General features: G+C 36.7%; 1 protein-coding gene across 1 annotated transcript in view; it reads left to right on the top strand.

Annotated features, from left to right (window-relative positions):
- Positions 1–1,654: 1,654 nt before the first annotated feature.
- BRCA2 (BRCA2 DNA repair associated) overlaps positions 1,655–26,307 on the top strand; it is a 42,543-nt gene continuing 17,890 nt past the window's right edge. The window contains 15 exon segments of the mRNA XM_068424967.1: positions 1,655–1,733; positions 2,529–2,777; positions 4,992–5,097; positions 5,787–5,839; positions 5,942–5,982; positions 6,079–6,190; positions 7,888–7,943; positions 8,881–8,995; positions 12,725–13,912; positions 14,807–19,609; positions 20,809–20,901; positions 22,359–22,428; positions 22,824–23,242; positions 24,157–24,347; positions 24,966–25,153. Of these exon segments, the coding sequence (XP_068281068.1) occupies positions 1,655–1,733; positions 2,529–2,777; positions 4,992–5,097; positions 5,787–5,839; positions 5,942–5,982; positions 6,079–6,190; positions 7,888–7,943; positions 8,881–8,995; positions 12,725–13,912; positions 14,807–19,609; positions 20,809–20,901; positions 22,359–22,428; positions 22,824–23,242; positions 24,157–24,347; positions 24,966–25,153 (7,763 nt within the window).

Below are 26,307 nucleotides of genomic sequence, written 5' to 3'. Positions count from 1 at the left end.
ACCATCAACAACCATACCGATTTCATGTGCCAAGGCCTACAAAACCACCTAACTAAAAAGTCGACATTGAGACCACCACAGGCGACGACTCTCCATCACAGAGCTGCTGCTCGCTTTAAGACTTCTGGAGCCTTTTTCTGGTACATTGGTGTTACCTGCTATTAAACAGTAACTTGGAATATGTCGACCTTGACTGTCGACCTCATTTCTCATGTATTTAGGGGCGTGCGAACGAAGCCAGCTGACATTTGGCTCAGGACGCTCCCTTTTTGCGTTGTGAGAAAGCAGCCGCGCAGGAAAAGTATTTACAACGGACACGGCATTTCCTCCGCCCGCGTCTGCCTCACCGTGCTCCCCGCCCCGTGGAGGGGTGGGGAGGACGGAGCTTGCTGCCGGCTGTGCCGCTGAGGAGGCGGTGGCGGCCGTTGCACCGCCTCCTTCCCGTGACGTGCGGCCGGGGCAGGCGGGAGCGGCGGATGCTCGCAGTGCGCAGGCGCCGGGGGGGCGTGTTGGCGCCAAGCTTCGAACGCGGCAGCGGGGCCGGCGCTGCCCGCTCCCTCCCCCCTCCCTCCCCGCCGCCTGTGCCGGGGAGGCCGGCCCGCCCGCTCCGCGCGTGAGGCGATGCCGCGGCCGCCGTGCCGCCCGAGGGGCCGCAGGGAGGTAAACGCCCCGCGTGTGGCCAGGCCCGGCCCTGGGAGCTGCCCCTTCGCGCGGGGGCGGCCCTGCTGCCCCTCGGGGTTTCAGCCACGCCGCGGGTGTCCCTCCGGCTGCCGCCCTTCTCGGAGCTAGCGCGGGGGTCTGCAGTTACCAGCCCGCCGGGGTGGGGGGGCTGGGGGTCGGGGCCCGTCCTCTGAGGCCCCTCGGCCCTGCGGGGTGACCCGGTGGCGGCTTCGCAGGCAGCGCCCCGTGCGTGGGGGGTTCCCCGGCAGGAGCTTTCCCTGACGGCAAGCTGAGGGGACATATCGCTTCGTCTTTTAAAATGTATTTCTGAGGCAGTTTTTAATTTCTCGACTTTCTGTCTTAGGGTAGGTTTTATCCCTTTTTTTAAATGCGTGCCTCTCCCATCGTTGTGGTAAGGAGAGTGTGTATAAAAACGGCAGTCATATGGGAAACTGATTTTACAGTGGAAACAAATGCGTTAAACTAAACAGGAAAGTTTCCATGGCGATTTTACTTATACCTGTTTTTTGATAGAACTGAGAAACTACCAACGTGTGCTCCACTGGAAAGCAACTTTCAGTCAAGTTTTTGGCACATAAGTTTTGATGGTTCTAAGAGTCTATATGTAATAGTATATATTATAGCCTAACATACAGTAGCGAGCATGGATTTTTTTTATTTATATTTAAAATACCTTGAAAGTGCTCTGCCCATTCCATCTTGATTTTCTCCTGTATTTCTTGAGTATTTTTATTATCTCCAGTGTAATTCCCTATGCTCTTTTTGTCTGTCATTTTCATACCGTGTTCATCATTACTATGTTTGACCACGTACATCACATTCCTAAAGCAAAACAGGTTGGGATATGACACACCTACCCAGGAAAGCAGGGTTAAGACTTGCAGCCCCACTTGTCAGCAACGTTAGAATAGCACTGTATGAAAGTGTTTTCTTATTTCTTCTCAGATTTTTCAACAACTGTTCCAGTAATGTTATGGATAAGAAAATGGCTTACAAACCTATGGAAAGACCAGCTTTCTTTGATATATTTAAGGCACATTGCAGTGAATCAGGTACAGCTTCTCTACAGTAAATAATTTTTATTAGGGTTGCTTTCTGGACATTGATACTTTATACACATCTGTTGTACACTGTGTGTTCCATAGAAAAGCCTTATGCAAATTTTTAGCTGCTCTTCTTGCCCCAAATCTGTATTTGCTAGTATCTTACTTTTTTAATATATTTCTTTAAATTTTTATTTGTAGGTTTTTTTTCTTAATGTGAGCTCAGTTACTTTTTTGTACTTGTTTTTTTAGCTGTGGCCTCTTTATGTACCTGCATACAGGCCAGGTTTAGTCTTTTGCCAAATGCACCTGTTGTAGTATGATTTATTAATGTTAACAGGAACCTGTTTAACATGCTAGCCTGAGTAAAGGAAGAGATAAACTAAAAGGTAGAAGTATATTTTTAATTTTAAACAAACTGGATATTTATCTGCTCTTTGATTAGTTTTGTTAATGATCTGAGAATTTGGGCAGGCATTCTTTTATACTTCATGGATATCAGAGTTCAAAGCTATCCAGAAACAAAATAAACAGAAATATGACAATGGAAGGAGCAATGTGATTTGCTGCTAGCACTTATATGCCCAAGGTATTTTCACATCCTTCATGGAGTATTAATTTTGTATTAATTTATAACTAATTATGGCCTTCTTTTACGTGTATCATATATAGAATGAAGATTTCCACTTTATGTTCTGGTTTAATAACATATGAACTCATACTTGTTACCATCTATTATTTGCATGGCATTTGGCAGGTTTTTTTCTTTTTTTAATGTGATTTTCTGTATGTTTTTCTTCGTAGACTTAGGGCCTATCAGTCTCAACTGGTTTGAAGAGCTCAGCGCAGAAGCACCCCCGTATGAGCCTAAATTATTGGGAGAACTTGATTGTCCTTTTGACTGGCTTGATCAAACATCTAAAACTTTAAGGGAAAAACCCTCTACGTACAGTCAGCTGGCATCAACTCCACTGATTTTTAAAGAACAAAATGTAATATTACCATCTTATTCTTCTCCTGGAAAAGAACTGAATCAGAAAAAAATAGGAGCAAGTGAGTATTTTTTTTTTTTAAGTGGTACTTAAAGGCTGCTTGTGCCCTCCAGAAACAAGAGACTTTTTTTTTTTCTTTTACCTGTTGTTGTGGTAGCTGATGTTTATTAACGTGATAGATAATGCTACTGCTGAAATTGCATGAGTAAAAGGGTTATCTTAGTAGGCTTCTGAAGACCACTTATAAAAATGCAGAATTAATCTTAATAATGAATTAAGCCTTGCAATGAACTGGTAATGTATATGCAGTTTCCTCTAGAAAAGATACTGTTGTAGTCCTAATACTCTAAATACTGTTAATATAAGGAGGTATGAGCTTATTAGTGTAACCTGTTGACTGTGAATCAAAGTAAATTTTTTTAGCAGTCTGACTTTTGTTTTATCCAAAATCTCTGGAAATCTTTTCAAGAGATGCTTATCATGCTGAAGTATGAGGTGATCTGTAGGGCACTCCTTAACCTTGGTGATCTGTAGGGCACTCCTTAACCTTTCTTAGACAGATTTAGAAGCACTAAGCTCTTTGAGTTAGTAAAACTGTGAGTCAGTACAACTGTAAGTCAGGGAAAGCAGTCATGCTTTTCCATTTGGAGACAAGGAATTCTACCACTTTTATGAGGTACTTCTCACGACATTATTTCCAAATCCCAGGTACGTCATGAAAGTACATGTCACTCTGCTCCTTTTTGATGTACCTGCAAGCCATAGTACCTGTCCTCCTTGGACAGAGAGAAGAATTTTTTCTATGGAGAATGTATGCATAATTGTATATAAGAATCTTTTATATGGAAGAATATCTAACCCCATTCCTGCAATAGCTGATTTGTACGTCTACTGTGTCTGTGCCCTCCTAATAGCAAGATAAGCTTTTCCAAACAGGTTACAAACACAAGACTCCCTTTATTACCAGGATCGTTCTTAGATCCTAAAGCAAAATCTTTAAAGGTGTATAACTGTGCTACCATTCAAATATACTTTATAACATTGGTTCCATAGAGGATTGCTACCCTGCTTGTTTTTCTTAAGTTTACTGCTGAACTTCAGCTCAACTTATTCTCAGCTGAGAACACTTCTTCTAAATTTAGCTATTTGGACTTTTACAGTGTTAAGTCCCTAGTGAATTCTTGGTAGCATTTCATAAATTACAAACCAAGGAACCTTATGATTCTTCTGTTTCAAAATGGTTACTTTTGGTCTGTGTTTGTGCGTGGGGATGTTTGCATACACTGCCACAGGAAGGGAAGATGACAATTACCAAAATTTCTGTAGTTACCTGTGGCTGGCCTGAGATCTTACACTCCTAGTTTCTTGGTTAGAGCCATCTGGTTCGTGTACCTTGGTTTTCTATCTTGTGAAAACAAGAGCATGGATGGAAGCTGATAGGTCTCACCTTGGTATGGTACTGGGATGCAGCCGTGCTGCGCATATGGACTCAGGAACTCAGAAGCAGAGAGAAATGCAGAAACCTAGGTGTAATTTCTGATATGGAAGCTGTTTGGAAATTTCTGAGTAGGAATTCTTTTGAGTGGTTACTTGTTCGTGTAAGGGCTTGCTGTCAGGAGGATTCTGCTGCTTTGGTGAGCACACTCTTTCTCTTTTGCAGGGAGATGCATAGCATATAAATAGCTACTGCTACCAGTACCAGAGGCAGTGCCTCCACTAACACTTCCAGAAATAATTTTTTCTTTATGCTGCTTATTCAAATCAAGAATCATGGAATCATAGAATGGTTTGGGCTGGAAGGGACCTTAAAGATCATCTAGTTCCAACCCTTCTGCCACAGGCAGGGACACCTTTCCACTAGACCAGTAAAGTAAATTTGAGTGATGCTGGTAAAAGCGCATGTTTGTGTATTGGGTTTCTCCTAAGAATAAGTTCTGCAATGACGAGAAAGGCACAATACAGTATATTAAGACTGAAATGGAATCTGTGACTTGAATAATATCAAGGAAATATACTGAAACATGTATATGTCAAGTGAATAAAGTGACATAATGAGTTATTTTTGGCTGTGCATTTGAAATGTGTTTAGCATTGTTTGGATGTAGAATTTGAACATGTTCAAAACACTAGAGGAGAAAGTTTTTTTGTTTGTTTTTTTTAAACTAAAAATCAGACATTGCATAATTTTTTTTAAAGCTTATCTTTAAACTTCAAAAGCAAAAATATTACTTGTAGTTTTGCAAAGTTGTGTTGATTATTATATTCTATGTTGTAGGCAGAGAGAATTTGATAAGCCCAAGTATCACAAGAATTAAAATAGATCAAGAAAATGAAGTACTTGCTTCTCCTCCTGGTACTTGCTGCAACTGCCTTGCTGCTAGGTATGCTAAATATGTCAACACAAATATAAAATAAATGGGATTTTAAGCAAAAAGCAATATTAAACCCACCATATTTTACTGGTAGATTTTTTCAGACCAGTGAATAATCTTCTATGTCTGGTATGTTTATGATACATGTAGGTTGCTAAGTGAATTGAAAATAAAACACTCGCTGATTTTGAAAATTTCCTTGCTTTTAGGTGTTCTTCCTTTCTATTTTTCTACTCCTTCACAGCTGGTATATAGCATTTGTTGACGTTATTTCAGCTTCCCAAATCCTCAACATCCAGTGCAAGAAAGAGTAGTAGTGATGTATCATGTGCTTCTCAAGTACTAATTTGTAAAGCTATTTATAATATTTAGTGAGGTTTTTTTTAGTAATAGCCTTGATTTCTACATTTAAATGTATGTATTTCAAATAAATCTGATCAAAGTACTCATGTTGATTATAAGAACACTTAAACTAATTATTTAATTAAAAAAGCCAATTTCCATAGTTTCTTACAGCATATTAAGAAATACTGACCGATGGTTAGGAGAAATCTACATTTTAATTAGTCAGGAAATAGCCATGATTGCAAAGAAAGAAAATAATAGAGGCAGTAACATATGTAATGTCTGAAATATTTACTTATTTTCAGATATTGAGAAGTGAAATTAATTTTTTTTTATTTGGTTTTGTTTTGCAGTCCAGCTATTTTAAGCAATGCTTACAGAACACCTCAGAGAAGTAATATGCCGGGTTTGTATCACTTTTTGTTTTTACGAAATATCTAATATCTGTAGATAGAAATCCTCATGTCTTAGGTATTATTTAATGTCCTTATTACATAATGTTTTTTAGGACCATATGGAAGCTTGTTTTGCACACCAAAACTTTCAGAGGTAAATATTTCATTCCTGCATTTTGTTTTCTTTTTCCTGAGTAGTACATTTAGAATTCTGTATAGAAATAATAATAATTGTTAAATGCATTTCTAGATCAGAACTCCAAAACGTATTTCTGAAAGCCTGGGAGCAGAAGTGGATCCAGATATGTCCTGGTCAAGTTCTTTAGCCACACCTCCTACACTTGGTGCAACAGTGATAATAGGTATTTCTAAAAATGAAGAGTTGCTAAGGGTTAAAAACTTCTGGTTTTGACTCTGGAAGGTCACTTAGTGTGAACTGATTTATTTTCTTAATGAAGGACGAAACTCTTACAGTGATGCTTAGTGGGTGACTTTAAATAATGCAGCCCTAAAAGGAAGAAATGAAATTGTGTCATTGCTTCTCAAAAGTTTTCTTCCTTTGTAGAAGGGATTAGAGAATATAAATTTAGAAATAACATTGCAAAGCGTAGAAAGAGGATTAGATAATGATTGCTTTGCCCTATCACAAAACTAGATACTATTAGGTTAAGTCATGAGTATGTTTATGAAGTCTAAGGAGGTAGCCTGTTGAGTAAAATTTCCAGCAGCAGTGCTGGCTTCAGCATTTTTAACCCCTTGCACTGTGCCTACCGTCGTATTGATGCAGCGAGACAGACTGAGATACTGATCCCATTGAAGACCATATTTCCTGGGTTATTTGGACAGGGCATAAGTGGCATTAACAGTGATGCTAAGCATCAAGCCCTGACCTAAGGTGTTCCTGTACTTGGGATTTCTTTAGCATATGATAAGCAAAATTAAATTTGACTTTATGATTTGTTTATGAAAACTCTTGAGAAAAATGGGAAGACCTGTATGTCTGCTTACCTCCTGACATTGCTCTTTTTAATGTTGTTAAGACTATCACTGTATAAGGCATGTAGAGCATGCACGCATATAAAGCATATTAAGAATGCATGCAAGAATTGGGAATCTCCTCATGCAAGAATTGGTCACAGCACCAAGCCTGTCAGAGTTCAGGGAGTGTCTGGACAATGCTCTTAGTCATGCTTTAGTTTTAGGCAGTACTGCGAGGAGCAGGGAGTTGGACTCGATCCTTATGGGTCCCTTCCAACTTGAGATATTCTGTGATTCCTCTGTTGGCAGGGTGGGGATGGTACTATTCACAAGGCTACTGTGTTGTGCCATTCTGAGTGTTCATTGGTTCAGAATGATGTGACCTGAAAAGAAAGGCTGGGGAAAGTACCCATAGCTTAATGATGTTCTTCTGGGAGATAAGTTGTGGTTTGAGCTCTCCTTCTCATTCTCCCACTTCCTGGATGAACCTGGTATTTTATAGTAGTGGTGCCCGCTCTCTGCCGTCTGGCACCTGTAAAAGGAAAGAGTGAGTCATTTGGCTGCTACACGGAACCTAGATGCCATGTCTGTGAAACAAGTTATTTGAATATACTGCTCTTTAGGCATCTTAAAAATAGGGTTCACTTTCTCCTTTTGTAGTGTAGGTGAAAATATATTACTGCTCTTGTGGGAGGAAATGGAAAAAAACAAATTCCTGACAAAGGCTTCAAGATCTCATCCAAATCCTTTGACAGAAAAAAACAGAGAGTAGTGCCATGAATAACTGCTGGAAAGGGGATTGGCAGTGATGGTGGGCTCAGGGTGGTAACCGGTCTGCCTACACAGCAGCAACTACAACCTCTGATTTAGTGTTCTATGGTGTTATGAAACTGCATTTGTACACTGTCCCTCAACCTCACCTGTAGGACTTTTTAGTTAGAATTTTTGGTTAGTTTTTAGTAGTTTTTTGTTTGCAGATTTCAATTGCATTTAAAATAACCCAGTGAAAACCCTCCCAAAAAACATGCTCAGCAAATCACTTAGGGGCAAATGAATTGACTTGTCTGTCTTTCTTCTAAAGCTAGAGACAATGATTCTATTTCTGAAGCAAAGCATCAGGATGAAAGAGCTGAGATAGTAAGTAGTTTTAAGAGCTATGCTGTTCTTCAATTTCAGTTAAGCTGGTCAGTTACATGTTTACATTCCTTGAGCCAAGAATAAAAAATTCTGTCATTTCCATTCTAGGCCCTCCTGTCTGGCTATTTTTAAAAGTTACCGCTCACAAAACTAAATTTGCAAAACCGGGCTGTAGACTGTATTTTCTCAAATAACCCCCTTTGAGGAATATTTTTGCTGTGTTCTTTAAAAAAAAAGAAAAAAAAAAAACAAAAAACCAAAATCACTTGGATTCAGCAGCAGTGGGAGTCATTCAAAGAGAAATCAAACCTAGGAATTGCAATATGCTACTTATCTGAGGGTTTATTTGTTTGTTTTTCTTCCTCTTCTGTCAAAGTTTGGGGAGTTATTGTTTGGCTTATATTGTCCAATAACTTCTTGTGCTCAGCCACTATACCAGGAGTTGAAATGGAGTATTAATTTCAGTCCTTTGATATTGTTAGGAAAGGGCAAGTTCCCGCAAAATTGTAATTTTACTCTGTGTATATGAAAACTGAATGATTAGTCAGACTGAAAACCAAGGATGGCGCTCATAGGATTCAATTACAAATTTATGTTTGATTCTGAACTACCTGAAACTTCACAGTTAAACTGTTACAAGTTAAAATAAGCAAAGCTTCTTTCTCCTTCCTCATGTATTTTTGAGAGGCTTGCTTATAGTAAACTGCTGAACCCATTCACTGCCCTTAAATTGACTGTAGAATGGAACCTGATTTGCATTGAAAGTGGGAATTATTGGCTTATTTATTTTCAAACGTACCTGTGAAAATGTTACCTTTCATTTTAAGAGATGCAGAATTATTCAGATACTGCAGTAAATGTTTTAGAGTTGTGTGCTTTAATGTTAAAGTGACACTTACTGGTATGTAATATAACAGCTTATGTCTTTGGTTTACAGATTTTGCACAATTGTTTTTCCATCCATGATAAATGTCCTGGGACAAGTGATACAAGTATACTATCTGTACCAGAGACAGTAAAGCTAAATGCCGAAGATGACATCAAAGATTTTGGTATGCATTGGTGCTTTACTCCTGAGTATACAGTGAAGCAGGACTGAGGGTAAAGTTACATTGTATGTCCTGAGCTGATCCTATGGCTTATTTCCTCTGCCAACTGTGTACTCCCACTTCCTGAATTAATCCAATTTTGTAACACTAATCTGGCCTTAAAAAAGGGAATCAGCTTCTGTTTAGTCAGTGAATTAAACCAGGTTACCATGCCACTGGATGACAACCAGATTAGTACTGGTGTAAGTGAAGATGTGAGACTGTAGGGGAGAGCTGACAGAAAAATGGTACAGGCTCAAGGGGGAGCAAGACTACTACTTCTAGCTATTGAGTAGGTTTAGCTTTGTCATGGTGTTTCACCCCAATACTCATTATTCTGTGGTGAGCTTGTTTTTTAATCTCACTATATGCTTTCTTCATTTATTTCACCTATTAGTAGTTAAAATGTGACAAATCTTTTAGGAAAAAGAAATGTTAATTTTTTTTTTTAATTAACGCAGAAAATACTCAGCCAAGGGAAAAAAAAAAGTTTTAATTCTGTGTTCTTACATCATGTTAGTGAATAAGTGAAAGTGTACACTTCAGTGGGAGCTTTTTGGTTTTTGTTGACAAATGATGGCAGAAGGGAAGAATATTAACAGAAATTCGTCCAGCATGCATGAGTGTAAAAGAGTGCTGTAGAGATTGACACAGGCTAGACAGGATGATATATCCTTACGATTGTATGTCTCCTTATCTGAATTGAATGGACTGCCCTAGAAATATTGTTTGGTGGTACATCTAAGAATTGTGGAAGAATCAGTTTAGAATTTGATGAGCAGGGCTGAGAGTGCTGGGTTCAGGAAGCATTGTTGCTTGCAGTGATATATACTGCTATTTTTATACTGTACATTCAAACATGCTGAGAAAAACATAGTTGGTAGTAAACATATTGAAGTAATCTGTAGTCAGTAAAATACTTCTAGAAATTAAGGACAAATTAATTTCCTGTTCTGTGTTCTAAAATGGCTTATTACATCCCATACTACAGTAGAGAAGGCTACTTAAAACAATGTCTGAGTAAAAATAAGAGGAAGAAGAAACCCATTTCTTTTTAAGTACAAAATAACCTCTGCAAATGTCTCTTCCCCCTCCCCTCCCCATCTTCCCTTTTTTATAATAGTTAACTTGGCATTTGAAGATGTCATGTGAAAAGGATAGCTCAAACCTCCACGTCTGTAGCTTTCAAATGTTGGTTTTCTCTGGACTAGTGTTGTATGATCATGAAAGGCAATCAGTTTTATTAGGTACACATTTTGTTTCAGTCGAAGAAAATAAGAGAGATCATAAAATTGATTTGAATACCTACATGATTTTAAGGTTATGAAGAGATTATTTGTATTGTACAAGTTGCGTCCTTAATATCAGTGAGATTGAATGAGCTCAGTCCAAAGTACAAGAACTACCAAACACTTCAAAGATTTTTTTGCTGGATTTTTAATTGTAATAATTTGGGGGAAGAGGAAAACTTTTTTTAACTGTTTACATTTAGTATAAATATGGACTGCAAGATACGTACTGTCATGTATTAACACTTCAGAATTTTACAAAAGGAGTTAAATTTGCATATAGTCATTAAGCATATTCATTTATAACCCATTCATTAATTTCTGAGGTTCATGTCCCTAGTTTAAGTAAGTCTAAGGCTGGTTATTGTAACACTAAGCCTTAGGCATCTGGCCCTTGTAGCAGAATTCACAGCTTTACTGTAGGTATATAACCCTGGATTCAGATTTAAGATTCTTCAAATATATAGTAATTAGCATGTTGACTGGGAAGCTATTTAAATTGAAAAACTAATGGGAAACATGAAATTCTGTAACATTTTGGGTACTTTACCCTGACCTGTTGCCCAAAACTTCATATTTAAACTCTAATTCAAAAAAACCAAAATGATATCATTCATTCTGTTTATAACCCTGATCGGAGTAAATGGTCTATCTTTAACCTCAGTGTCTAGAACTATTCATGAAGTAGGAGAAATAGGTTCAATACCCTCTGCTAATAAGGATTCCAACCTGAAATGGGGCAATATGTTCTAAGAGTCAGACAGTATATGAGCAGAAACATCTAATGTTTAAGCCTCTTTTTTTCCCCCGAGTATTGTATTATTTACCCAGACAGAGGCTCTGAGAAAACGAATTAAGTAGTTATTGCCTAGTTAAGGCACTAAGTAGGAAAACAGGAGAATTCTGTTGTGCAGTCCTTGTTTTTGGAGTTGTCGTTTCACTGACCCTCCAGTGAGTTTAGAAGACAAAATTAACTTCCCTGATTTTTTTTTTTTTCCCCTGGCATCAGGTTATTCAGTGTACAATCAGTATCTTTACAATCTTTCAGATACTCCTGGTTTTCTTTTTTGATTAAACGTAATGGCTCCTGTTTAAGTAAAAAGAAATACAACTGTGTCTTTTGAGAAAGCTCTGTTGACAAATTATTACAGGATGAAAGGATGTGAACACAGAAGTTACTCCAGAGGAATGCACTTCAGTAAGGGAAGAGGACCTGTACACTCAATCTGTAGTCTTAGTTTCTTTTTGAGATCTTGTTCAGTGATACCTTCTGCCACTCAGGCAAAAAGTAGAAAGTAAAGAGAATGGGTAACTGTTAAAGAGATATGATGAGAGAGGTGGTTTTATGCCTACAGCATGGGTGTGAACCCTTAGTTGGGTGTATTACAAATAGTTGGATGTGTGTAACCAAGTATTGGGAAATCTTCTGTGGACTTGCTAATGGAAAATCTTTCGTTTACTACGTTATTTAGAAGTTTTAATAGGGAAAATAGTTCTAAATTATAGAAATTGTACCTAAAAAAAGGCTTATGGAAAAAGTTAAGCTATTGGGTTATGTGCCCAAGGAAAACAGAGGAGAAGGATATTTTCTAGGTACTTGGTCACAGTTTCTTTTATATGAAAAAGCCTTAAAAGGTACTCTCAAAATAAAACCTAGCTGTCTTTTTGAATGTGAGATATTTTAATAGGTAGACCTAGTTTCATACATTTTAGAAGGTAATATTTTTGTTTGGTATGTATAAGCTTTTAAGGCTGTCTATGAAGTAGAGTTTACGTTATTTTTTCCCCACTGCATATTATTTCTCTATACAAACAAAAAATTCTCATTATTTTTCTAATACTTGTGCCAATCATTTGGAACTTGTTAAAAGCTTCCTAATAGATTAAGAAAATGAGAATCTTTTCTAAATCCTTCTAGACACTATCCTATTCTATATCAAAGCAAAAGATAGTTTACTAGAATCATTCTTAATAACAGTTTCTTAAGCTGCCAGTTATAGACAAAAATAGGCAGCTTCTTAAGGTGTTCAGTGCCTACCATCCCATATAAATTTTGGACGAAAAAAATCTAGACATTTATCTTGTAAAATTTCCTACTCATTCGCCTGTCTGTAGAGAAAACAAAATTCTTCTGAGACACCTAGGTTTCATCTTAGAAACCTGCTTAATCACCACTCAGGAGGCCAGGGCATCTGCATGGATGTCCTTTGCCTCCTGCCTGCTCTAACAGCTGCTGTTTAAAGACATGTAGATTTATCTTTCCAAACTCACTTCTGGGTAAGGATAATGTCCATAAAATTGTAAGCTGTACTTACCTATAAAAACACCATGCTGTTCCTAAGTTATTTCCTAAAACTTAATTTTTTACTTCTTTTCCTCTCCCTATATTCTCTCAACTATTTAGAGTTGGAGACGTTAGATGGCTTATTTGGTGAGATGAATGGCTTTGAGGATACATTCAACATGCCTGATAAGTCCAATGGAACTCTTCTGCTGATGCCACGTGCCCTGGATGCAGTAGAGAAATATGATATAAACACAGATAAAGCACAAGGAAAGGGGGATGTTCCTTCTGAGCAGTCTATTAGACAAAAGACTGGCATTTCACAGGAGGTGAAAACAACTAGATGGACTGAAAAAAGCCCCTCTATTGAAATGAATGATTCTTTACTCCAAAACACAGATGAAGATACAGGGTTTGGTAAAGATGGCTGTTTAATAGGACATGAAAAGGAATTGGAGTCACTTAGGATCGCAGGAGATGTGCAAGATTATAGAACACACAAGTCATCTGAGAATGCGAAGCCTGTGAAAGAAGACGTGCCATCTTCATCAAGCCAGTGGTCTCAGCTGAACTTCTCAGATCTTGATGTAACTCACTTGGAGATGTCTCTGTGTAGCTCTCCACCCTCTGATTTACCTAGAGAGAAAAATTTAGAAGAGAAGACAGTACTAATGACCAAGGATGATGCTGTGGAAACATCTTTACTTAATACTTCAGGCTTGATAAAAGCACAAAAGCTGTTGAGTGTCAATTTGTCAGAAAAGTGCTATGAAGTGAAAAATTCTGAAAACAACCCAGCATCAGAAATCACTGCAGAAAAATCTGTGTCTCTGAGTGTTCAAGATCCAAAGTTAGTAAAAGGATGTGCAGCTGAGAAGGTTTCCAAAATGAGCTTCATAAACTGTAATTCTTTTTTAATTAAAAGTACAAATGTCACAGAGTATTCTGTAGTCTACAATGGCAGCTTTTCCAAGCATTTAAAAACAACTTCTAAATCTGTTGTAACTGATGTTCTGTCTCACCCGCTTCTGTGTAATGCTACATCTCCAGATAATTGCAGTGACCTACAGTTAACAAATAGTGAAAATACTCTTACGAAGTCTGGCTTTGAAAGCCTAAATATGTTATCCAGCTTGAGAAAGAGATCCAAGAGATTTGTTTATACAATAAATAATACTTTGCTGTATCAAGAAGAAAAAATACAGAAAGAAGTAACATCTGAATTGCCTATTCATCCTGTATTACCACATTTGGAATCTGATTCGTGTGAATTTATAAACTGTCATGTGGCCAGTGTTGATGAGCAAGGTATGTTATTAAGCTTTTCATCATTTGTGGAGGATTCTGTATATATTTATTAAGAACCCTTTATGTAAATGTTTCCGATAAAATTGTGTAAAATCTTTTCTTTGTGATAAAGTAGCTCTGCAACTGACTAGTCTGGAAATCGAGATATGGAACTGGTCTGTTACAATAATAGTGACAGAATAGCATTATTTTCAAATAGTTTGGTGCTAACTGACTGGTTTAGTTTCAGAATAGTTTCTGGAATACAAACTTCCACCTTCAACCATTGTTCTAATTGACAAGCTTGATTATCTTTGTCAATGCTGTTTAGACATCTGTAGTGTCAAGGGCTATCCTGTCTGAGTTGATAACTTCTAAGAGATCATAAAGAATGGTAAAGTTGTATTGTTATTTTTCTAAAATTAGGAGGTTTAAGACTGTACATCTGTTTCTTCCAGAGGCACAAAATATTTAAAAAAAAATTATGTAACAAAAGCAGGCACATACTCCTATTTTTAAAAGCTGTTGTTCTTCCTAGAGAATTATTTAATATTAGGAACTTAAGTACTTCTCTTTAAAGTTTGAAACAAGTCCTTATGTTGAGACACAAGGAATGTAAGCCCATGTCTTCAAATTTCATTACAACTAAAAACTGATTTTTTTTTTTTAACTGGTAGCCTTAACTGCAGGCTACTCACTTGTTTCTGGTTATTAGAACATGATTTGATTAAACAGATCTCCGATCTTGTCAAGGTGTTCACATTTGAAAACAAAAGTGGTATTTATGGTACCAGTGTTAAACATGTGTAGAAATGATCTCATGGGCCAAAATTTTATGATAATCTGAATTTGTATTTGTTTGCAAAAATGAGAACTAATTTATTAACACTTTTTCTGTTATGTCTTCTTTTGTAGACTGCTTGCTTTTTGCTGAGAGAAAGCATTTGCAATCAAATATCAATGAAAACAATTTCAGCACGTGTACTTTAAAAATGGATGTAATGGATAATTCATCTGATAATTCCTTCAACGATAGGCTGAAGCAACAAGACCTGAGAGACTTGGGGAACAAGGCAAGAGAGGATCAACCTGCTACATCATTAAATTGCTTAGAAGTATCTAATACACAGAAAGAAGACACAACAGATTCTTTAAATAGTGAAATAATTTCAAATATAAAACGTAAAGTTTTAACTTCAGCACGCCTAATGGCAAGAAAGCGTTCTAGATTGCTCCCTAAAGGCTGTTGCTTAGAGAAACGCAAGGAAGATAAGTATATGAGTGCTAATGTGAATGATGGAGCTACTGTACCTCAGAGCCTTAAAGAACAACTTGCATGGTCTTCTCCATGCAATGATGAACGCTTCATTGATATGCACCATGACACTATGTCTGTGACTAACGGCGGTTTCAATAATACTTTGAGTCAGGACTTTTCTATAAATGGAGTCAGTAGTGATTGCTGCAATAAAATATCAACTGATAAGAGGCATGCTACAGACCAGTGGTCACTAGTTGACTGTAGAGAAGTACTTGGACCTTTGGGAGTAAACTGCTCAGAAAATGATATTACTGGATTAAAACAAGGGGAGAAAACAGATGCAGCTGCCTTTTCAGAGGTTGTAGCTGACAATGAAGAGCCAAAGTCAGTTGAAAACAATGAAAGCCCTCAAGCAGCTGCTTTCAATAATGTAGCTGTAGAGATTGCTAAAGAGTTGTTAGATTGTATAGATGATAATTCTTTAAACGAAGTAACTTCTGAAGATGATAAACAAGTAGCACCTATGTATTCCAGCAAAAAGCCAAATGAGAACATAAAGTATAAAAGGAAATCCTCAGGAAATGTTAATGCATGCAGTCTGAATCTGGGCTTTGGTGGCTTTCAGACTGCTTCCAATAAGCAGATTAAATTCTCTGAAGTCAGTATAGCAAAAGGCAAAATGCTGTTCAAAGACATTGAAAATGAATGCTTTGAAGCCCATTCTATGGAAAGAGTCAGAAACTTTTCAAATCAAGTTAAAACAGAGAATATGTTTTTCTCAGATTCAGAAAGAAAGTTGGGCAGTAATTTATCTGATTCTTTAGATTCAGAGACAAGTTTCCTTGAGCCCAGGCACACACAGTTTATTCCACATAAAGCTGGCTTGTGTAAAAGCTTTCCTAGAAGTCCACAGTCCTTGCAAGAAACAAATCAAACCTTGACAGCAAGCCAAGAAGCTGAAATTGTGGAACTTTCTAGTATCCTGGAAGAAACAGGTAGTCAGTTTGAATTTACACAGTTTAGAAAGCAAAGTAACAGGATACAAAGTCACGCCTTTCAACAGTTGGGAACTGTAGAACCATGCAGAACAAAGAATGTGGAATATATTTCTGAAACAAGGAAAGATGCTGATATTTGTAGCACTTTTAAATATGAAAATCAAGTAAAAAATGACAAGTATTATACTAAGCAGCAAGACACAAATGAAGACTCTAAAGTGGTGGAATACAAAAAACAAAAGGCAGTGGTTTTCCATAAAAATGACAAAAAGGTTACTTTTACTAACTTAGACAGAAATGAACGAAGAACTTCTGATGAGAGCTTTCCAGTAGCTAAACAGGAGAGCTTTTCTAATTTTGTAGGCTTTACTTCAGCTGGAGGTAAAAAAATAAATATTTCTAAGGCAGCTTTGAACAGATCTGCAGAGCTCTTCAGGGACTTGGATGATGATAACTATTTGTTTAGATCTTCTAAAACTAGTACGAGATGTCACAATTCAAATGGGCATACATCTTCTAATTGTGATTTTGTCAGATGTGAGACTAAAGAAAACAAAGGACAAATGGTTTGCGTTTCAGATTTCAAAAGCATAGATGCCATTTCCCACACAGGTTCTGTTTCCCACCATGCACAGAAAAAAAATGAGGAAAACATTAGTACACCATTTAAGGAAAATATGGGAAATCAGGCAAAAAGATCAATAAATGATACTGAAAACGTTAATTTCAGTAGTAATAACACTGTCATCAATGGTCTATCATCCATTACAGAACATACCCAGAATCATAAAACTTCCAGACAATTTTTGAATCAAGGAGATCGCCAAGTTGAAGGCAGTTTGCAAGAAGATTCATTAGATGTAACATGTCTGGGAGACACTATTACAACTGCAGAAGAACATAGTTTATCAGATGAAATGGAAAACCTGTCTCCTAATCAGAAAGGAGAAGACAGAAAGCAGGAAGATGAACACTTGTCACAAAAATTTCAAACTCCAGCTGCATCCAATTCTGATGCAGCTTTGGATAATTCTCTACACTTGCTCAATGTACAATGTGGAGAGGAAGATGTAAATGTTTTGGAGAACTCTGATAAACAAAAGACAAATAGTAAAAATATGGAAGAAGACACCACCCATGATAAGATCCTCTCAGTGAATGAAAGCAGAACAAAAATAGGTTCTTACCACCATCACCAAATACCTTTCGAGCAGGAGGTGGATGTTGAAAATAATGAAGTGAAGGGGAGTTATCTGACTGGTTTTCATACTGCTAGTGGCAAGAAAATAACAATTGCTGATGGATTTTTGGCTAAAGCTGAACAGTTTTTTTCAGAAAATGTTGATTTAGGAAAGGAACATAATGACAGTTTTGAGAACCCCTTAAAGAAAAGGAAATGTGGTAAAAACTGTGTCAAAGACTGTGATTTATGTATTGAAAGCATTGCTCAATGTGATCCAGAAAAACTTAGTTTTGATAAAAAGCTTGTTCCTGAAGAACCAGGAGATCAATTTAAGCAGACAGTAGAGAGCAGTCCCATTAAACACGCTGTGATTCTTGATACTGTCAAAGTAGAGACATTTGTTAATCTAGGTGAAGATTGTGAAAGAAGTTTGGTAACTTCATATGCACATAAAAAAGCTGATATCAGACCTGGAAAGTCAGAATTAGAATCCCTTCCCAGACAGGAGAGTGATCCTTTAAGTAGAACTCATTTGTCTGAAGATGGAAAACTGTTTGCAGAGAGAGAGATGGGATACTTGGCAAAAAAGAGAGATGATTCAGAAAGCATGCATGATTTACTTGTGCAGTCTGCTGCATCTCTGCATTTAATGAAGGTGTCAAATGACCTTGAAGATAATTCTGCGTCTGGAGATACAAAAAATACTTTATTTGTTGAGGATAGTCACAATAAATCTAATCAATCCCTCCTCTTACCTTCAAAAAGTAGCTCTTCTCATTTGAACGGGGACAGTGAGGAATTTGACTTAGAACATTTAAATGAACCTTGTGCTGATACAAACTGCTTCACAGACACCCTAGTTAATGCTTGCCAAAACCAATCACTAGGCAGTCTTCCTGAAGATGAAACTAATTTAAACAGCTTAAAAGAAACAACACTTAGTGTTGAAAATCAAAAGGGTGATCTGAAACAAATTGTGTTTAGTACAGCAAAAGGTAAAGCGGTTTCTGTTTCGGAAAGTGCATTAGCAAGAGTCAGACAAATGTTTCAAGAAGACTACAGTGAATCTGTAAAATATGAAATTGAGACTAACTCAAGAACTGATCAGACAGAAACTGCTGGAAATTCATCTTCCATCATTCATGCTGAGTCTCCTAATTCCGCTAAGTTTTTAAATGCTACAAGAAGTGAAGAGATTAATTCAGCCACCTCCCATTTTATTAAAGTAAATGCAAGTGCTAGTGAAAATGGTCACCAAGGTACAAGCACGTTTGCAAATGCAAAGTCTGCTTCAAATTCTCAGACACGATGCTTTGAACAGAATATTAAGCTTTTAGGGCCCTTGCCTGTTCCAGAGAAGCAGATAAAGCAGTCAGATTCTTCTGTAAGCAATCTTGGATTTTTTAGTACAGCAAGTGGCAAGCCTGTACAACTATCAGAAGAGTCACTCAGGAAAGCTAGACAGCTCTTTTCTGAAATGGAAGGTAATCATTCATCGCATGTACAAGAAGCATTTTTAGTTGAGGAAGATGTTGAGAAGTCCGAAATGCACACTGAAGTAGTTCCCAGGAAAACGCAGGTAGCGTTACCAAAAGGGGAAGAAAATGCCAGCACCGAATTGATTTCAAATCCAGCTTTTGGATTCAGCACTGCAAGTGGAAAGCAGGTAACAGTCTCTAAAAATGCCTATCAAAAAGCAAAGGCAATTTTAAAAGAATCTGATGACTTTTTAAGCAGTGGGCTTTGCATTACAGATCAACTTAGTTCAATTAAAGAGAGTGGTCAACATGTAAATTCTCTAACTGATAAAGTGATCTCAGAATCCAAAACTGAGAAAAGCTGCAGTGAAGACTTTGACTTAAAAAGCATCTACCCTGAGGAAATGAAGTCCTTCCCAAGCACTCACCATGTCAAAATGCCTGAGTATGTACTGCATAGTAAGAAAAACAAGCAATTAACATCATTTAAAAATAGCTTGCAGCAAAAGGAGACTAGGTCTTTCAAAAAAGGGCAACTGAATCTGGGGATGAAAATGGAGTCTGAAGCAGTTTCATGCAGTGCTACTGCTAAAGCAGAAATGAATATTAATCTTCTCCAAACTCCAAAAAATTACTTGGAAGTGGAGGCTGTAGAAAGTGCAAGAGCTTTTATGGAAGATGATCTTTCAGAGTCTGGAGTACAAATTAATGCTGCACGGTCATTCAGTGGCAGACTGGATAAAAACTTCCAAAATAAGACCCTTGGGAAGAGGCACTTTGAAGAAAAAAGCTTACTCGGTAGGTCTTTGTCTTAAATATGTTCAACTTCATATTTCTGCACAGTGGGTGTTTTGGAGGTTTTTTTGCATGTCACATTGGTTTTGAGGTTATATAGAAGTTAAAGTTCTCTAAGTGTCAGTGACAAAAATTCTTGCTGCAGGCAATAGTTCATCCACTCTTTCCAGCCTTAAATGGACAGTACAAGCTAAATTTGTGATTGGTAATTTTGAAGGTGTGCAGGTGTTGCTGTTTTGTCATAAAGTTATGGAAGAAAGCTACTGCTCCTTTTCTCTCTGAGCAGACTTCTTTTTTTTTTTCTCTGCACAAATCTAGTGTTTTTTCATAAAAAATGAGTGGTAGTATATCCATTTTCACCTTTTTGTACTTTGTAGGTGAGGACAAGGTTTCACTTGTATTGAGACAGCTAGTCTCACACGAAAAATAGTTGTTGGTCTAAATGCGCAGTTTCTCACCATCTAAAACTGATCTGTCTCAGGGCTTGAAGTGGTGGTACTTAATGCTTCCACAGTCACCCAGACCTGTTCAGGGACCTGGGCCAGCTGAAAACTATTTATGGAAGAGTAGATTGCAACAGAGTCGCTGCCTAGTTGGACAAGTTCAGGTACAAAGGTTGTCAGGCTGGTGTGGGAAAGTTTGGGTAGGTGTGAAAGGGCAGATGGGACTCTATGAGTCCAACTTGAATCAGCTGTGACACAGTTGAACCATATCCTTAGTTACAGCTTCTGTAAAAGATATGTTACACACATTTTTAGAATTCTGTAGGGACTCTGATTACGGAAAGTACAAAAGAAGGTGCAGGTGAGCTGTGCTGCTGAAGTCAACTGTGGTGCACTTTCTGAGGCAGAGTGTCTCCAGTATGTTTGCTAACTTAAGGATCAGAAATTTTGATTTGGACAGAACAGGCCTACTGACCATGAAAGTTTCTGCAACAGACTTCATTATATGGAGTCTTGAAATCATTCTTAGTAACACAATATACAGTCATTCTGTACAGAAGAAACTTTTGCAAATTGTGGTGAAGTAGCTCTGTGTTTGAAAAGGCCTTTTAATACAGACATGTGATCTGAAAACTTGCTACTTCTGCTCACTCTGACTTCTTGAATGTTTTATTTAGAAATTATAATTAAGTTATACAGTATTGGTAAGAAACTGAACTTAAAAGGAACATCACTTTTAAAAATCTGTTTTTATCCTAGAAGAACCTCCAATTAAAAGGCAGCTACTGCTTGAATTTAACAGAACAAAGAATCCCCCCAGATCTTTGAAAGCTTCGAAAAGCACCCCTGAGGGTAATTTTAGTCTTCTTGTGTTCTAAACAGTAATCTGATGTCAGTTGTTATCTTTAGCATTCTTCAATTTCCAATAAACTAACATATAATAATATTGCTTAACTGCTGCTTTTATCAATATAGTCATGGAAGTTCAGGGAAGCTGCTGTGCTGATGTCTCTGCTGACTTGAAATCACATGATTAATGGTATGCCTTATTGTGTAGAATCTAAATATGTTACAATGTACTACTGCAAGAACTCTGATATAATTTCCAGCTCAGTAGGAATTCATCTAGTTTCTCACAATCCTAAATATCACAAATTCTAGTCTCAGTAGGAAGAATATATTTTATTGATCTTTAGTTTCTCAATAGAAAACTGTATCTACAGGAAAATGAGAAGGTACTGGTAATTTCATCATATAATGATTTGTGAAGAATGTACTTACTGATAGATGTCTACATGACAGATGCTTTTAGTATTTTGAGCCAGTAGTATGGAGGCTTATGAAAGTGAAATCAAGGTTTTAAAGTTTGAGTTGATGCTTTATGTGAAGCTAGTTAGTGATTAGGGTATTAGGATAATGTGATTTTGGCTACGGCTTTTGGTTATGGGATAAGCTGTGTTCTTTAAGGAATTTGTTCTTTCTAAGCGCTACATGCTCCCGTGTAGAAATCAGTAGTGGGATTCACCAAGTATATTGGTTTATCTAGTATATTGGTTCTTCAATGCTGTCCTGAATCTGTTCTAAGCATAAACCCCATGAGATAAAGAAAGTTTTAAATGGAATTTGTAAGTTTCTGCCAGAGAATAATTTTATGCCCTTCATATGTAAATATTATCCTACCCCGAAGCAGGATCTTACCAGTGTTATTCTTTGGTGGAACAACTGAATACAGTTCTAGTCTCCAGTACAGTCTTGCCTCTGACTTCTAGAACATGTGGCATCTTGTATATATGATTTCTCATATGAAACTTCCTCTTTGCAGCCTAAGGGCATAGCACAAATGAGTTTAAATTCCAGGCAGACATGATTTAGTTATGTTGATAATTCCAAGATAAGCATGTCCTTCAATGACGCAATGAGGACCTTGTGCAAATGTGCCCTTTTCTGTTGTAACTTAAAGAAAAAAAAAAAAAAGTTGCTAAAAGAGTTGTAAATTGAATGGTGAGCCTACCTGGAATTAAATACATGATAAACATTTCCCTTTCAGGAGTCTAAAAATATCTTGCAGCCCCACAAATAGGAACTTTTGAGAGTTCAGCATTGTGGTCACTTATCCTTTAGATCTGTCTGCAACTAGTGTGAAGATGTTTTATACAAAGATTTTAATTGGAGTGTGGGGGGGAAGAATAAAGCTGTTTAAATCCACTCTGGAAACTTTTCTATATATTTATAACATTAATATAGACAAAACGTGCTTTAAATATCTATCCATGTAATGTACCATTTCAAACTTTTTTTTCTAATTGTAGGCATTTTCAAAGACAGAAGAAAATTTATGTACCATGTTCCTTTAAAACCCATAACTTGTCAGCCTTTTGGGTGAGAAATTTATAATATATTTTCGAGTTCTTATAATGCAATTCCTTAAAACCTTGCAAGCTCTTTTAATTTTTAAAAAATATATGGTAATAATTTGCTACCAACTTCATAAAAGACTAAAAATTTTACTTCAAAATAAGCATATTAAATTACCATATAACACACATTGCTTCAGTAGACCAGTGAGATGCTAAACAAATTTTACACTTGTATTTCTCTTTTCTCAATAGATAGAAATTAAGTATTCAGTTTTTATAATGTCGAAGACTGATATTTTGTCTTTTTATTGACATAGTGTTGAAAGTTTTATTACTAAATTAAGAATATAAAAATCCTGACAAAGATTTTTGTCAGGAAGCTGAAACCTGTATATTTAAATGTTTTCATCTCTGTAGGTCTACTAAAGAGCGACAAGAAGTCAAGAATCCTACCCTTACTCTACCAGATCAAGACTTCAAAGGATTCAAATCTAAACCTGCCATTTTTCAGCACGGTGCACTAAGGCAGTCTTCAACTGGTACTTCAGAGGTTTCTACTGCATGTAAGGCCTCTGCAAAAGAGAGTGAAGAAACAAGAAGTTTGTACAGATCTGGCAAAACTGGTAAAACTTTTATTCCACCCTTCAAAACCAAGCTGACATTTTCTACTGGAGAACAAGGCAGCAGCAAAAGATGTGACTCACCAATCAGCAAAAATATGACTGAAGAGACGGAATTAAATCAGATCACAACTGAACAAAATATTGCTGAACCTCAGGATCACCAGTCTTGCATCCAGCATGCAGCAGACACTGACCTAGAAAATGGCAATTCAGGTGTTTTCAGATTTTGATCACTATTGTGAATACTAACTATCAGAACTGAACGTTTAAGGGTTTTGCATATTCTGTCAGACTTCTTTTTAAGCTTGGGTTTCTGGTGGTTTGTTTTTTTTTTTGCAGGACAATTAGAAAATAATTACTTTCCTAATATTTTATATTGTACTCCTACTAAAGCATATGCATCTCATCTCCAAAGTTAATTAAGAACATGAAAAATTCGTTTTCACACAGTGCTTCAAAAACAAGTATTTAAGATGGCTTATGTTTCATTTGATATTTGATTTTATATACCTCTTAAGTACAATATTCTAGCCCAACCATATAAATGGCTGATTGTGTCATTTTCAAAGAGGCAGAGTTTAAATGCTCAAATGTTTGACTTTATTTAGCATGTGGGCTTATGCCTCCTAAGCTCTCTTGAATGTTCCAGTGTATATAACTTCTGCAACTATTACAATCAAATAATATGGATTTTTTCAGAAGGACTTATGGAGTATATTTGAACAGGTGCATGAACATTTGCAGAATTAGATCCTGTATTTTCATTAAAAAATCTCAGGATTATGGACTTTGTAGTCATTATCAACAGATTTCTGTTCATTTGGAGCTTTCTATAAAGATAGAGTTCAGTCTGATGAGAAAAATATACGGATTTAAGTTTAGTTCAGGGACTTATATATTCATTTCATATCAATTATTTCATATAAATATTATTTAAATACCTTCAGTAAACACTTCTTTTTAAATGCATTAAACTTTGAATATTTAGACTGCTGCAGTTTCTAAAAATCTGCAGAGTTGCTTAGAAAATATGCTTCTCTGAATCTGCTTTTATAGTATGACTGTATACCTTAAATCAATGTATACTGTAAATCAATGACTTTTTGTTTGTTTGTTTGTTTTTGCAGCTATGGTCAAGATGATGACAAATCTCTGCTGTGCCAGAGATCTGCAGGAGATGAGAATTAAAAAGAAATACAGGCAAAATATTAGCCCACAACCAGGCAGTCTTTATGTCATTAAAACGTCTGCAAGAAATAGAATCTATCTGAAAACTGCAGTAGAAGAGAAGTGTCCTAGTTTTTATTCTACAGAAGAGGTATATTGATAACTTTTTACTGTGCATCTTTTCAGAGGTCTGTTCCTTAAGCAAACAAAAACTCAGTAGCTTTTGAATAGATACATTCTTCAGTTTTGAGATAAGTATTTACAGTAGCTGTTATACCAGTTGCTACAGTTTTTAAGTAGCTTTGCATATCCACAGTTCTTAAGACTATTCCAAATAGTAAGGGTCATAAACATCTCTGTAGTGTTATAATCAAACAAGAGAAGCATCAAGCAAGGAAAAAATCCACCAATTATAGTTGCTATTGAATTTTAACCCATATGAAGAGCTGTTTTAAGATAACACACAGTTAAAATTTAAGCATAGGTAAGTCTACATCAAAAGCCTCTTGCTTTTGGTATAGTGAAGGTACAAAACCTATTGAATTTTTTAAACACTTTAAAAGCACACTGTGATGCTGTTCTCCTAAAATAATTGCTGGGAATTCCTCCATTCTCCTTGGATTACCTATGAAACAGCAAGGTCACACAAAAGCTGTCTCAACCTCAAGGAAATATTTTATCTGAATTTATAATATTATGTATAAAAACTCTCAGCTGAGTTCTTACTGTATTGTCATTATTTTGTCTTTTTCATCTTAATTTTTTGCAGCTTTACACATATGGTGTTTCAAAGCATTGCATACAAGTTAACAGCACAAATGCAGAATCTTTCCAGTTTCTCATCAAAGACTTTTTCAGTAAGGAGTATTTATTAGCTGGAAATGGGATGCAACTTGCTGATGGAGGATGGCTAATACCTACAGATGAGGGAAAAGCTGGAAAAAAGGAGTTTTACAGGTACTGTTACTTATGAACTTGAGACAAGTATGCTATTTCTTAGTGATTCTCTTATCCCCTAGAATAAATCCAACAAAGTGATCTTTTAAAGGTTCTGACTACTTTTTTTACTGTGCATTTTTAGTGCACCTCTGTTAGTGTAGATAAAGATATTGTAGGATTGTAAATTTACTATGTAGACTAATGTTGTTAGTGACCTTCACTGACCATTAAAGAAAGCAGACAAAGTCAATTTAGAAAACTTCTGGGGATTCTTCAATAGTATAAATAGTCTAGAAAAATATTACTATTTTCTGTTAATTCAGCACTTTACCCTTTTTTTTTAATTAGCATTAATAGTGATTTATTTTTTTCTCCAAGTGGAAAAGGATTTATTTCTGTTAGGCTCTAGAGTGTCTTGATGGGAATGAAAGTTCATTGGTGAGGTGCTTAGAGCTTCTTTGGCAGGACAGGGCTGAAAATACGGTTTTTTTCAATATAATTTTTTTAAAGGTGACGTATGATTTGAAGGAAGCCAAGACTTCAGTAGTAAAACTCACTGATTCATTCACGCTTTCGTTTGAGTACATGTAAGAAAAAAAAAAAAAACAAACAAAAGTGCACAAACAACCCTTGCTCTTGCACTCTTCCTGGTCCTTCTATCCGTCCTTTTGCAGGTTGTTCAAGATGAGCTGAAAAAAAATTGTATGTGTTGAGTGCATCTCTCCTAAACACTTTCATAAAAATTATATTTTGTTTTACTATAAGCAAGTTTGTGTATTATAACTTCATCAAAAGCATGTGCAACAGAACAAGGAACTACCAGTGTACTGTTGTTCCAGCAAAACTTCAGAAAATACTCAACCATTATTTTCTGATTTCCTCCATAAATTTGAGATGCTCTTTTTTCAAGTCCGTGTCACTGTTGGTACGCATTCACACAGACACTCGAGGCAGGGACCTGTATTTGAGCAGTATCTGTAGTCAATCATGCATTGCCAACCTAGGTAGTATCAGAATTCAAGAGGTTTGCAACATTTGTTTCCCAGTACCGAAGTGCAACAGAGAAAGGTCTGTTCCAAGCTCAAGGACTGCTTTTATTTGAAAGTTTTAGTTGATGAAGTTGGTGCTAGTAATCCAATATAGGAAAATTGGCTAGTATGAGATGTGTACTT

Source organism: Nyctibius grandis, chromosome 2, assembly GCF_013368605.1.
Source record: "Nyctibius grandis isolate bNycGra1 chromosome 2, bNycGra1.pri, whole genome shotgun sequence".
Lineage (NCBI taxonomy): Eukaryota > Metazoa > Chordata > Aves > Nyctibiiformes > Nyctibiidae > Nyctibius > Nyctibius grandis.
Note: the sequence above shows the minus strand (reverse complement) of the source record. Positions and strands in the feature narration are given on the sequence as shown.